This window comes from Aythya marila, assembly GCF_965140915.1.
Source record: "Aythya marila genome assembly, chromosome: 2".
NCBI lineage: Eukaryota > Metazoa > Chordata > Aves > Anseriformes > Anatidae > Aythya > Aythya marila.
In genome coordinates this window covers 66,074,221-66,088,638 of record NC_139043.1, presented here as the reverse complement: position 1 = coordinate 66,088,638, position 14,418 = coordinate 66,074,221, and the positions used below count along the sequence as shown (strand labels likewise).

General features: G+C 38.0%; 2 protein-coding genes across 10 annotated transcripts in view; one reads left to right on the top strand and one right to left on the bottom strand.

The window, feature by feature from the left end:
- Positions 1 to 2,272, top strand: part of UBP1 (upstream binding protein 1) — a 53,228-nt gene extending 50,956 nt beyond the window's left edge. For 3 of the 6 annotated variants that reach the window (XM_082754962.1, XM_082754961.1, XM_082754964.1), the window contains one exon: positions 456 to 2,267. In XM_082754962.1, the coding sequence (XP_082611088.1) occupies positions 456 to 493 (38 nt within the window). In that variant the 3' untranslated portion in view covers positions 494 to 2,267. Of the gene's footprint in view, positions 1 to 455 lie in introns of all 6 variants that reach the window. The other 3 variants (XM_082754960.1, XM_082754959.1, XM_082754963.1) reach the window with 3 other exon arrangements.
- A 147-nt stretch (positions 2,273 to 2,419) lies between these two features.
- The window catches only part of FBXL2 (F-box and leucine rich repeat protein 2), a 56,876-nt gene continuing 44,877 nt past the window's right edge, over positions 2,420 to 14,418 (bottom strand). For all 4 annotated transcript variants that reach the window (XM_082754968.1, XM_082754970.1, XM_082754969.1 and 1 more), the window contains 5 exons: positions 11,818 to 11,878; positions 10,264 to 10,308; positions 9,621 to 9,677; positions 5,303 to 5,515; positions 2,420 to 4,454 (listed from right to left, as the gene is read on the bottom strand). In XM_082754968.1, the coding sequence (XP_082611094.1) occupies positions 4,347 to 4,454; positions 5,303 to 5,515; positions 9,621 to 9,677; positions 10,264 to 10,308; positions 11,818 to 11,878 (484 nt within the window). In that variant the 3' untranslated portion in view covers positions 2,420 to 4,346. The remainder of the gene's footprint in view (positions 4,455 to 5,302; positions 5,516 to 9,620; positions 9,678 to 10,263; positions 10,309 to 11,817; positions 11,879 to 14,418) is intronic.

The following is a 14,418-nucleotide window of genomic DNA, read 5'->3' as shown; positions in this document are numbered from 1 at the left end:
TAGAGACTTGTTTTTCTCTGTTGTTAATAAGCCTTTCGGTGGTACTGCTAGCTTCTAAACAAAGTCCACAGGATTCCAACACAGGTCCCATTTTGGCTTTATCGTTTAGGGCTGAGTATCAGAAAATAGATGATTGAAAAAATACACTAACACGGATTTATTGGTCTTGCAGAAGTTCTTCCTTCCGTCTATGATTTTAGCTGTCCCCGTCAAATGATGTGGTTTTAATGTGCAACAGGAAGAGTTCAGAAACAAATGCAAACAGAATCATTATTAAGCATTTAGTTTGAATAGCAAGTTACCAGTGTTTTATGAGTTTCAAGCTTAATAATTCATAACAGTAACAAGCTACTTCCATACAGTGAAAACCAAGTTCGTTCCTTGATATTTTGTTGCATTGGCTAGCACATTTATGGCTCTATTTACAGAAGACTGACACTTCTCTCTTTTTTTAGCTGAAAATGGTGAAGGCTTCCATATAATTTTGAAGTGATGTCACATGATTGCTACACATATTCCAATGCAGAATGAAGTCCTGCCTAAAGATTATGAAGATCATCCAAAAACTTCGGATCTAACTTCACTGTATAAGATGTTTCATATTGAAAACACAAGATGACCTACCTTTCAAATGAGCTGTTTGATAAGTGAACTTCCTTATCACTGCCATAACTAAGTGTCCTCATGAGAGGTATAATGCCATGACAGCTTATGTACAGGCATGGAAGACAATGTAAGCAAAGGTGCTTGCCCTTTACTGAAATAAGGCAAATTATGGCCAGTAGATACAGTTTCTAGAAGTGAAGCACTATTGCTTTTCTATTACCTGTATCCAGTTGGAGATGAATGTAAACTTATCTGAGGGCATTTACCTTTCTGTGCCAGTTTGTCTATTACTTGCTTGTACCTTATGCTGATTTTATTTTTTTTTTGATGTTAGCAGAGCACATATTAATCTGTGTGGAAATGAGTAGTTAAGCTGATAGTGATCAGGTTGTTGGGTCTTTGAGAACAAAGCTGTCAAAACAGCTTCCATGTAAATTGTTTATAAGAGTGTATGTAAGAAGTGTAAATGCCAGAATAGGGCTTTTAAGAAGTCCTAGACAGATGCAATATATGCATGCAGCTAACTGCATTATCAGTAGTACCTTATTGGACAGGTTAATATAAATCCTATGGGGTACCACGTAATTGTGTTTTGCTTTAACAAATTTAATGGAAAAGAATTGCCTATGCATCCTTTATTTTTAGTTTCCTAGATTCTCTGCAGAGCACTGCTGCAGTTCAACTCTTTGCTTGTAACATTGTGGGTTTAAAAATACTAGCAGTGAGAGGTGGATTTGTAGGACTTATGGTATTACGCTCTTGAGGGAACTTGACCCACTGGCACCAAGGGGCTATCATCACTTTCTGCATCAAGTAAATTGCTTAAGAAACACTAAATAATGCACCCTTTAAGTCTCCTTACCAGCAGGTAAAACCTTACTGAAGTCACTATTATGAACAAGTATCTTACCTTTTCTGTTGACTCTTTGCCCTCAGATGCATACTGTAAAACTGTTACAGTGCCTCTACCATATGACCAAATATTTACTTTACTTTGAACCAGGCAATGTGTTTTTTCAATATTTTGGATATTTCTAGTAAAGACATGGCACAGCATTTCCTATGTTAACATTGTTTCAACTGTTCTAGGTACTCAAAGGGGAATACTTCAAAAGGTATTAAGTGACAGTTTCATATCTGTCATTTTGTGCCTCTGAAAGTTTCCACCTTGATCTCTGGCTTGCAAGCTTGGGAATAGTTTGTTTTTTATGCTGCAGTGTTCATTGTGAACAGCTACTACAGCATGTAAAAAAGCAGCTTAGATTTTTCATTCCCTCTTTCATAACTGGCTCAAATGCTTAGAAGAAAAGCTTCTTAAACCTGTAGCATTTTGAAAATTTAAATTCATCAAAGCTAGAGTTTCTTTCCTATTTTTATGTTTTTCTGCACTGAAAGTAACATTTTCTGTACTTAAACATTTCTGCCTATAAGTTGTTCATACTTGGGTATTGTTTGGTCCTAGTATTTTCTTGAACTGACAGTTGTGTCTTTTCAGCTCATACCATATTCAAATCCAAATGTTTTATGAAAGATTGATTGGGAAGTATCCAAATATCTAATTTTAAAGAATATTGAAAGTTGTACAGTAGTTTGTCCAGCTCACTTGAAATTGGAATTAAATTATGGCACCAGCAAATTGCTTTTGTTTTTTAATAAGATGTACACATTTCAATTTAAGTATAATAAATGTTTTTCAATAATTTTGTAAACGTTCTTTTCATTTCTTTTAACATCTTGGAGATACTTCTGTTAAGAGTTAGACTGTGAAGTTTATCCTAGCAGTGAACGGTTGGTAAAAGTAAATAATTGAAGCAAACCAGCTCTGTAGTTTATCCTGCACCCAACACACGCCCAACTGCTGCTTCCAATAGAAAACTTACTTAAATAATTCAAAGAAATCGGAATTTGACATCAGCTTATTGTTTATTTAAGTGGCCTATATCAGAGTAGGTTCCATTTGTTTTTGTACATCTTTTATGCAATAGACTTACAATGTTCATTATGTTCTTAGAAAAAATGAGCCAACAAAAGGCAACATATTTTGACATACTGGTACCTACCACTGACTTTCCTGGTACAGTTGAGAATAAAATCTGCTTTAAACTCTATTATAGCTTTATCTTAATGGAAATCTGATTGTAACAACACTCCGCTACCACTGTGCAAAACAAGCCTTAATTGACTTATTTTGTAGTAGTAAAGAAATCCATGTACTGCACTACAATCTGTTATTTATCCATAAAGTTGATATCTTCATTTACCATCCCCATCACCTGTGAATGTGTGAAGCATGAACAAAACGCAGCTGTTGTTACCCATCAAAGTCTCTTAATGTTCGCATTCACATTCAAAACCTCATTCTAAATTGCCGGGGAGGCTGCAGTACTACCCAATAGGAGCTTCTCCAACTGCTTTTTAATGAAGCCAATATTTCTGTTAGGTTTCAGTAAACACACAGGCCCTGAACTCTTAAAACATACACACACACAATCAATCTTACACAGAAAAGCTTTCTGAACTGTTGAGTAGTTTATCTTGGATAATTAGGTTGCTTAATATAAAAGAGTTGATTTATCTAACCCTCTAGCACTGGAAAACTAAGGATGAAAGCATGGCCTTAAGAGTTAATACTTAGATTTTTTTTAATTATTATTACTTAGAGGTTGACAGCTTCTTCAACAACCCAAATGTGAAGAGTTTGGCTTTCTACACTTGAAAACCACAGGGTAGGTCTGGTTCAACTGCCTACGGATCTACTTGCCTATCTGCTTGCTGCATCCCTAAAATGCATAGGACAAACAGCTTGAATCAAAGACCTCACTCCATCAAAGTTCCTGCAACTTTGCCTAGGTTCCATCATCCGTAGAAAAACACGAGTAGCATACCCCTCTTCCTGGAGCTGCTGCATCCTGCTCTTACAAAACCAAGGAGATAATCGAGGACACGCAGTAACAGCATTACAGTAAGCACCATGTATGATTGTGGCAGCCAATTACAGTAGAGTGCACAAGCTCTACCACAGTGGATTTCTAACCTCTTTTTAAGGCTGATGGCATTGGGCATAAAACGTGCTTCAGTGATGGGCAAGCTGTCAACAAACACGTAGTTTAACTGAACCAAGTTCTAAACTTTGAAAATTATTTATATAGTTACCATGAGGTACTAGCTTACCATTGGATATTACCTATTATGTTCTATTATGTAATTAAATATGAAGCTGAATCATGAAAAAGTATAAGCTGTTTTGCTGTAACAGCTCATGATTACCTTGCATTTTTGGTCGTTTGCTAAAGCTGATTTGTCCTTAAACCTGATATTTAATCTGCCACATATATTACAGAACAGCAGGTTCAGTTTCTTTGTGTGACTTACTTGAGCCCCCAACTTCTGCTTACAACTTCACACCAAATAGTGCTTAGAAATGCAAAGTAAATTCCGAGTTTAGTGAATATTCACCAAATAGCCACTATGCTGAAACACTCCCATTTTACAAGATACTTCAGTTCTCATGCCAACGGAAGGAAGGAGTTGCTAATACAAACCAAAGCATCACCAACCAACTTAATCCACATCTGAACAGTATGTTAAGATTTTTACCTGGAAAAAGGTGTTTTTTCTTGTCACAAAACTAGATGACCAAACACCACCATTATAACTGTCAAGAAACTGACTCCTTCCACTGACTTTCAGTCCAATTCTTTTCTTCACCAAAAAAAAAAAAAGTGTGGTTGCACTTACTGTCAAAGAATAATACAGCATCTGCAGAGGCGCTGTCCACTCCCTCCTACCGAAGGAGGGGGAGTTACTGGAGCAAAGTAAGCATGAACTTTCACGTGAGGTAGATGAGCCTGTGGACGAAAAGCCTGGATATTAATGGCAGAGAAATACGCATAACTAGCAAAGAAGCAGTACACCTCAAGTACTGCCAATGTTGGTTCTCTTTAAGGTTGAGTTAGCTAAAAAGTACCTGTACATCTGAAACCCCCCAAGCTGCCTTCTGACACGTAATTCCTGTGCTCCATCTGGCTCAGGCACACTGATGCCTGGCCACACTTATGTGGTCAGGGTTCCCCCTTTTTTCCCAGCAAAGCACTCATCAGCCAAAGAGCTCTCTACCAAAAGAAGCATGTATCTTGCCACAGAGGAGAGATGGACTTCAAGCTATTGAACAAAGACTACTCTGTACCTTGTCTCCCATATTCCCTGTTTCTCTCATCCTGGAAAGCAACAGGAAATAGAACAGGGCATCTGCCCTCACCAGTCACTATCAGGGACAAGCTTTCCATTTGCAAGACTATTTGGACAAAACTCTGTGTGATACTAAGCTGCAGGTGACTCTAACAGTAAGGCTAAATGCTGTCCCACCTCCTCCCCCCACTCTGTTATGCAGTCCCTAACTTAACAGGGCTGGACATTGAAGAAAAGAGCTTGTGACCAGATTCCAAGACCTAACCGCCCTACAACACATTCAGTGAAATTGCCATGCAGATGTTTTACTATTGGCTCTGTATAGTAAGAGTGTGTATTCTGGGAGAATTAAAAAAAGTCACTAAATCCTAAAACCATAGAAACTGGTATTTAACATACATAGAGAAAGCAGAAGGCTCCTTTGCCTGAGACATCTGCAACTCCTACAGTCTCAAGAAGTATCACTGGCTTGGGTGCTCCCACCCAAGCAAGTCAGCACAACACGTACTCGGATTCTTTTGATTCCAGCCCGCGTGACTTGCTGACAGTCATACAGCTCGATTCTCTCCAAGTTGTGGCAGTTCTCCAGGTGTTCCAGAGTTACATCAGTGATGAGAAGACAGTTATCAAGCTCCAGCACTTGGAGCCTCTCCTGACCACACGTACTGTTGCTCAGATGAAGAATCCCATCATCAGTGATCAATTCACAGTGAGATAAGCTCTAAAACAGAGAGGCAAACAGTTAACATCACTCAGTTCAAAACTACTCAATCCTCTAAATACCAGCAGTCTTCCTCAACCTCTTCCTATTGGTTAAAGGGCTACAAAGAATATAAAGCTTATTTCCAAAGCAGTAACAAAAGAATCAGTTGAAGTTAACAAAACAGGAGCTGTATTTAACTTTGCTTCAAAAAGAGTACTTGAGCTGACAGTACCAAAAGATGCATCACTGGCAAACTCCTCAACCCCCTCTGCTCTTGATGATTGTGAGAGTTTAGTGTTGTGCACCTCAGTCACAGCAAGGCCTAAACGGCTATTCAGCATGCCAGAAACAGAAGCCAACTTCAAAAGTTGATCAAGAACATACAGGAATAGATGGGGATCTACTGACAGCAGTAACTTCCACAGCTACCATGATATGGTCAGTTTTCATACACACCACTGGGACCAAGCAAGTGCAGGTCCACACAGATAAAGAAGTCCAGACTGATTTGCCAAATAAAGGTTTCAGGAAAACCGTAAGTGTTTAGCACCTCAGGCTGCACATAAAAGGAGTAACAAATACCTTGCAGAGCTGGAGGAGCAGGTCTCCTCTGCAACAGCCAGCATAGTAAACCAAAAAATTCCACTCCTCTTCAGCGTACTTCTTTACTCCCTTGCATTTCAAGAGCATGGAAAAACTTGCATCACCTCAGGCAGTAGCACCACATAAAGCAGTTTCCTGCTTCCTTTAGGTAATTCATGACTTTTGGAGAAGCACATGAAGCTCTGATAATGATGATAAGAAACAGTGTTCCTCAGAGGAGGCTTAAAAACTCCATTGTCAATGAAATGAACACTCTCAAGACTTCTGCACTGGGGACGTACAAGATCTACACACTCTTCTCACTGGGTCCTCACAGCTAGCTCTATGCTCTCTGCCCTGCCCTCTGCTTTGTATCTTGTATCTATGCCTAATAGTGACTGGTTTTGAAGCGGCACTTCCTTTCTGCAAGTATTTTTCAGACAGCAACTGATGAAGAAATGCTTGCAGCAATCCAAAAGTACTTTTTAACTCTGCACAAGCAAACAACAGCACTAAGCAGTCCCTCTTGCCAATCACCTGAATCAAATATGTAATCCTTCCCTTCTTCTCTCCATACATTGCATCTATCATCTTTTATCTGAGCCTGACAGGGAAGTCTGAGGACTGCCAGCTCTGGCTTACCCTTATTTTACCTCAGATAGAGTAATGAGCAGTTCTTGCCTGTTATCAGTCATACAGAACAACTCACCCTGCCCTTCAGAACAACTCACCTCTCAACTTTCTTTTTTCTCCTTTGCTCACCAGCATGAAGGATGAGTGAGTAACCACAGAAGAGAATGCGAGACAAGTCCACAACTATCTTCTTTCCTGCATCTCCAGCTGGTTCAATTTTATTCACTTATCAAGTGTAAGCAGACAGCAACGATGAGCAACACCACAACTAGTGCATACTGTCTCCAAAAGGCCAAAGAAATTAAAAACTTGACCCTACCAACAGCATTTTATCTTATATGTTTACATTCTGTGAGTCTATTAACTCTTTAAATATTTAAGTTTTCTCTCCTATACCTACTTTCTTTTAGGATGTTTTGAGCATTTGAATTGGCTTACAGCCTGGAAACAATCAGCAATTTCAGGGTTAAAGATCATTTATAACAGACCTGCTGTTTCAAGAAAGGACAGATTATGTGAAGCTGTTGGCTATAGCAGCAGCTTGCTAGCTAATTAAGAGTTTTCCATCCCAGGAAGTAAGCAGCTTATAAAATTCAGCTTTCCTGAGACACTGTATTTGGTACTGAAAGGACAATACAGGATGTGCAGCTGAGTTCACAAAACTTTGTAAAACAAATATGCAAAACATGTAATTTTTCTGACCTCATAAACTTGTTAAAAACTGTAAGTTTGACCTTATGAAGATTTTTGCTTGAAATATTTAGAATAAAGTGATAGGATCAAATTAATTTTTATTAATACATATTAGAGGCTGTGTGTATATCAAATATGGCGTGATATACCATGACAGTAAGAAACAGTATGATTAACTGAAGAATTCAACTGTCCTCATCACTAGGAATATCAAAAGAGTGTTTCACAGTTTCTCTAAAAATCTGAATGCACAAATGTTAAACACATGCAGCAGAAATTACTTAAGTCCAGTAAGTAGTAAAGCATTTGTGTACTTTGACACCAATGAAGGTGTAACAGTTGGTTATAATTGGTTTAACACTGCTTTTGCTTATTTCCACTGTCTACCAAGTCTCTGAACACCAAGGAACGCATTCAAAATTGATTTATTCAACTTCAAAATACTTGTTTAAACTGCAAATATACCTAAACATATATTAAACCACAGCCACATAACAGTTTACAGAACTATCAACAGTACACAATTTCAAATCTGAAGTATCAAGATTAATTCATGTAGGTTAACATCTGTGACCCTGTTTTTTTAATGTCCCTATAATTCTCACCCATCACTGTTCATTCACAGTCTTCAAATATTACTATACATAGGATATACACCTCAACAAAAAATTTAATTTTTACAGGTCCCCTAGAAAACTGTGCTATTTTACCACTGCCACACTTCACTGTCTGTGGACTAACACACAAAGGTATTCACTGGTGCCAGCAAACAGAAGCAGGTTAATAAATGAAAATTATTAGTTTTTATGACCTCTCTGGTGAAGCACTGGCAGAAGTGGTACAAAAGATCTCTTGCATGTACTGATGACAATTGGGACTACAATACAAAAAGAAATACTCATTGCAAAAGAACAGACAGTGTGCCATATAAATGACTCCATATCTCTTGTCAACCCTTGTTTGGATTAGCATTAAGAATTATGGTATAGAAATGAGGTGGGACAATGAGCAAACAAAAATAAAAAAGCAACAACAACAAATTGTTGGACTTGATGATCCTTATGGGTCCCTTCCAACTTGGGATATTCTAAGATTCTATGAAATAATGAGTAAGGCTCCCTTGTAAAAGTCATCTCTCCTCATGTTGCTACCTTAGTAACACTGAGCTGGAAAAGCCAATCATAAGACAATTCAATTAATGAAGCAGCAAACCTTCCTCTAATCCCATCTAAGAGCAGATTATAAAGATACCTGTTCTCACAAGTACATTCACAGTAGCATATCACAAATCTACACTTACAGGACAACTGGCCCTAAATGCAGGAGCTCCTACTCTATGGATGGTCTAGCAATTTTGGTGTACCTTTAAAGAATAGACAATTTTAAGCCACCTGACATTTTAATGTTCTGAAAAATCTAACCAACCACTCCCTAAAAAACAGTTCTTTGAAATATGGTAAGTAGAGTACCCCACTGAAGGCATCTCAATCCTCTCCAGTTACTTCTGAAATGTCAAAAAAAAGTTCCACAATTTACTAGGTAAACTTAGACCTTGGTTAGAACTGCTTACATGCAAAACTGATTACAGAATGGGATTTGGATTTATCTTTACTTGATGATTTTATTTTTTTAGTTTTTGTTTATTCAGTATTTGACTTGCTTCAGTCTGTAACTTGAAGTTTCATACTCCCTAAAAAAAAACATTAGTAAACACGTAAGAGTATCTATAAAGGATCTGAGTACATTAAATTGCCTATATTTTGTTTGAATTAAGGAATCACGTATGAAGGATGTTAACCATAAAATATAAGCTTTCTGGTTACTACTCACTGTAATAGCCAGAGGAAATGATTTTTATCACATAATTATAAATATTATGCACTATATAATACATAAATTATTATATACAATTTTATTTATAACAAATAATTACGTTTTTAATTTATTTTATCACAATTTATTTAACCAAAGATAATGATTTTTATCACATAATTTATTTAATTATTTCAGTAGTAATCTGCTTCTTTTAGAACACTTGTGAAACCTGCCTATTTTTTGAATAGTATAATTCTACTTCAGGAAACATATATATATACAGAGTGGATAGCCTGTTTTTTATGTCACAGACACACAGCTACGTCATATGTCATCGCAGTCCAATATACATACAGTTTGGGGTTGTGTGTTAAATTTCATGTACAGAAGTTAAACTTACCAATGCTTGTAGTTTAGGACAGTGTATAGAAAGTTGTATCAATGTGCTGTCAGTTATCTAGGGAAAACAAAAACAAAAACATAAGTTACTGACAGTGGTGAGGGCAACCCTCAAGTAAGATATCCCTTTCTGTAACAGATGAAAGCTGTTTTATCTCTGTCATGCACTTTTCTGAAAAACACACTATCACCTGTTGGTGATCACCTCATGGCCTCAAGTTGCGCCAAGGGAGGCTTAGGCTGGCAATTAGGAGACACTGGTTCTCAGAAAGAGTACTCAGGCATTGGAACTGGTTGTCCAGGGAAGTGGTGGCATCACCATCCCTGGAGGTGTTCAAGGAAAGGTTGAACCTTGTGCTTAGGGACATGGTTTAGTGGGTGACATTGGTGCATGGTGATCGCTAGACCAGATGATCTTGAAGGTCTTTTCCAACCTTAATGATTCTATTTCCTTGTATAGAATTTCCCAATAGTTATATTTTTACTCTCAATACCACAGCACTCAGAAAAAAAAAAAAAAAAAAAAGCAACAACAAAAACCACCAAAACCGCCACAGAATATTTATCTCAAAGTGCTGATGTTCTTATTGGCATTACATCCTTACACTGAATGTTTGATATTTCCTTTTCCTATTAAATCTCACCAAAACACATTCTTCCAAGTCCATTTTCTCCAGCTCATGACAATTCTAAAATTGAAGAAAAAATAAAAAAGGATAAATAGAAGATGAAATAGAACATATAGCTGTGAGATCATGCATAGGGCTAGTGACATGGGAAAGCACAAACTTCAAGAAGAAATTGAGAGCTAAATCTCTATAAGTATTTGACAACCAAAGGACAATGATTAGTAATAATAAAAAAAATACAAAAAACATAAGCAATACACCCCCCACCACCTCCCAAACTGCTATGCTTTCGGTCTGTTCTCTTACTAAGGGATGTTTCTCCTACTTGCCCTGTGAAGTTTGCAATAGTATGTGAACAGAATTCAACTATCCTTGCTTTCCTCCCTCCTCTTGAGGTCAACTTCACTTCAATCCTATAGTATTTATTGCATCTCTATTAAAGTTAACTAATCTGCATACAGATGAATCCAACTTCTTTGTACATCAACCTGCATCAAACTAATCTGAAAGACACTTAAGCCTGTAAAACCTCTATTTATCACCATGCTTTTAGAATGAAGCCTTAAAACAATTTGTTTTGATACTGAATGACAAAAATATTAAAATAAGGTCTACTTTAAGGCTGGGAGAAAGCTGCACTTCACTTTTTCTTTTGTTCCCAGTAATAATACAAGCAATTTTCCCAGTATTCCAATATTCTTAGAGGTCTCTAGCAAACTTTTAGAAGTACTTTCAATAGCTGATCATGACTAATTTCAAGAAAATGATGTAACCTTGTGACCTCATAGCAGACCACTGTCCCACTGCTCAGACCTACCCCCAGCCCTTATTGTTAGTAGGCACAGGAAGAAATGGTTTAATAGCAGCTCCCAGAAGCAGGCTTCAGGTGACTACTGGAAGACCAAGGCTGTACTGGTGAATGATTAGAAAACCACCTTGTTTAACCACTGTGGTTGGAAAGACTCTCATTCATGCTAAATATCATTAGTATAAATTAATCCTGTCTACAGAGTATTATTATTTTTGTGTCCAGATTTCTCAAACCAGCAAGCATACAAGTATAACTTTAAGCATTTGATATAATTAGTATGTTTACTTATGTACAGCATGAATCCCGGCACAAGTCCTTATAGTTTACAATACGTGGCTGAAAGTTGTTGTTTTTTTTTTTTGTAGCTTGAAGGTATGGTCTGAATAACCTATTCTATGATGATTTCAGGTCTAAACATGACAAGGTATGTGTCGTGTTTATATGAGAAATTTGGCTAGAATGAGTAATGCGATTTTAGAATTGTTATGCTAAGCATAACAAATCCAATTTAAATATACCAAAAAAAAAAAAAAAGAGAAAAAAAGTGAAAACAAGTAGAGAAGTATAGCAAAACACATCAAATCACAGCTCTAAGTACAATAACGAAATAAAATAAATTTTTGTCCCCTCCTCCATTGGATTCTTTCTCCTTTATTTTTCTTCTTCTCATATTCATTCCCAGCAGGACTACATCAACTCACAGCTGCTCAGCAGCAACGAAAACAAAGTAGGCTCTAACTTTCTGAAATGGCTCTTACCCGTGCTAAAAGGGTAAAACCAGCGTCTGTAAGATGTGAACATCTTGCAGCTTCCAAAATCCTGAAAAAGTTTTCAATATTAAAGAAAACATTAATACAGAGGAAAGCAAATGTATTTGAGACATACATCTGCCTTATAAAATTTAAAATAAATACTTATCTGTATCTTATATCTTAATAGCAAACACACATGCCTATTTTTCATAGTGATTTGCAATTAAGAAGCACTAGGCAGATTTGGATCCAGTTTATAAGAAGAGTCTAATAATTACAGTGCAGATGAAATTTAATACTCAAATTTTCTCAATATTTAGTGAAAAGAAATATGCATAATTGCAGGTATTTTCACCTCTTGTTTCAGTAAGACAGCAAAATGCTTATGTTTTCTCAAGTGTTACCTTAGCAACTATATGCAAGAATACACCCTGAGTCAAGAAAAACACAGACAAAAGCTGCATCTAAAACATGTCATTTAAACACAGGAAGTTGGGAAGCCACAGAACTAAGAAACCACTTACTAGAAATTTGTCCTCAGAGCCTGTGCACAAAGCACTGTGAAACTAGTCAACAGAAAGCAAAGAGCTTAAACTATCAAAGGCCAAAGCAAATGTTGCAGGAAGAACGGCAAAAAACATGACACACCAACACGGTCAGATCATGCTCTTCCTTTATTACCCGAATAGCCTGACTTTTATAGCAAATTTAGCAGGGGCGGATAGTGTCTCACACAAGATTATTGGTCAAAAGCACTCAGACAAACAACTGCAAGAAAACAACCCCCTTGTGATTAGCAGTCATGTAGATCTTGTCCTTGAAGCCAATGCAGCCTTGAAGCTGGCAACAATATTTCTAATTCCTCAATCGGGCAATAAGGGAACATCGTAATGGCAACTCCTCGTAGTCGTCCTGGTTGCTTGGTTTGCTCAGATGCAGCAAGGCATGGCCTCCTTGCTGTTTCAAAGATTCCTCAACAATCCCCCCTTTTTCTTTTTGAGCAAACCAAGCCCAATGTAACAGTTTTGCAAGTAACCTTTTAACCACATTACAATACAACACACAATGATGATTAACACCACAATAAACAGAATCCTTAATCCCTCTTTGATTAATCCCAGTAACCATCTAGGCATCGTCCCAAACAAATCAGTGAGCCATTGATCAAAAGGATTAATATTGTATTGAATCTTTCCCATGTGCTCTTTCAGGAAAGTAATAGATTTGTGAACTGACTCACTATAATCAGAAAGGTTCAAACAGCACATTCCCTCAAAGTCCTCACACCCATGCCCTTGAGCCAAGAGCAAGAAGTCAATAGCAGCTCAAGTCTGTAAAAGCACATGTAGCAGACTATTTTGATCTGGTAACATCTCCTCAAGTATTTCTGTCGTGGCATTGGCTTGCTTCTTGGCCCAGCACGCCAATTTTTCTAAATTATTGCATGCAGCCGCAGCTGCTACTCCTGGCACAAAAATTGCTAATGCCGCTCTAGCCGCAACACCAAGCAACTCAACATTATCATTGCAATCTGGTGTGAGCAATGTCCGTTTATGTCTAGTGATCTTACGCAATTGTGACAAGCTAGGAACAAATACAGTAAGTTTACCTAAGTAACATGGACCTCCGATAGCATTTGCAGGGATACCTTGCCAAGCCCTATCCCGGCAAACCAGAAAAACATCAGGAGGTAGGGCCATAGCTGTACGATTATTCCAAATGCTATAGTTGTTACCCCTTGTCTCCGTGCCAAAAGCCCCCAAAACCTGCCTAGCAGTGTCATTGTAACCACAGGTGTTATTTGTACTTCTGTTCCTGTATGTCCCTTCTGAAGTCACATTTGTCCACCCTGTTGGATTGTGTTTTTTGAAAGGATTTAATCTTTGCTGTAAATTACTGAACACAAAACATGTTTGAGTCCAATTCTGTGATGTGTTCCCAATCCTTTGATACCCAAGTAACTGTAACTCTTGTGGATCCCAGGGCAGCAAGACAGTAAGTGAATTTATCAATTTCGCTGAGCATGCAGCTACACATGAGGCACTGCAGCAATTGTGGGTAGCATACTGGCCAAACTCAGAAGGGTCATACACAGGTATACCTATGAGGCAAATCCTGAACAGGTCTGTGGATGATGCCGTGGACGATGATGCCATGGACAGACAAAATTCTGATATACCAGTCTGATTAGCCCATGTCACCCACAGATTTTGTCGCGGCTCGATCTTGGTCACGAGCGCAAGCACTGCTGACAGTATTAGAATCACCATCAGCAACTTCCCACTTGCTGCACCTGAATCAGCGTATACAGTGAGGCCCACCACTGGTCGGGATGAGAGTTGTAGTATTGTATTGTAATGTACCTGCCATTTATATGATATTATGACTTGCCAGAGAGGCCCCTTTGGAGTTCAGGAATGTACCAATCCCAGGTAACCTAACACAGCTTCTTGTAGTAGCATGGACTCCTGCAAACACCATTCCAAATGATCCTGAGCCATCAGCATACTAGTATCTCCTGGTTCCTGCCTGCTGATCTCAATACTCTGGGAACGACCCTTACATACTAACTCCACGATAGCTTCCGCCCGTGTCTGAACACTCGTT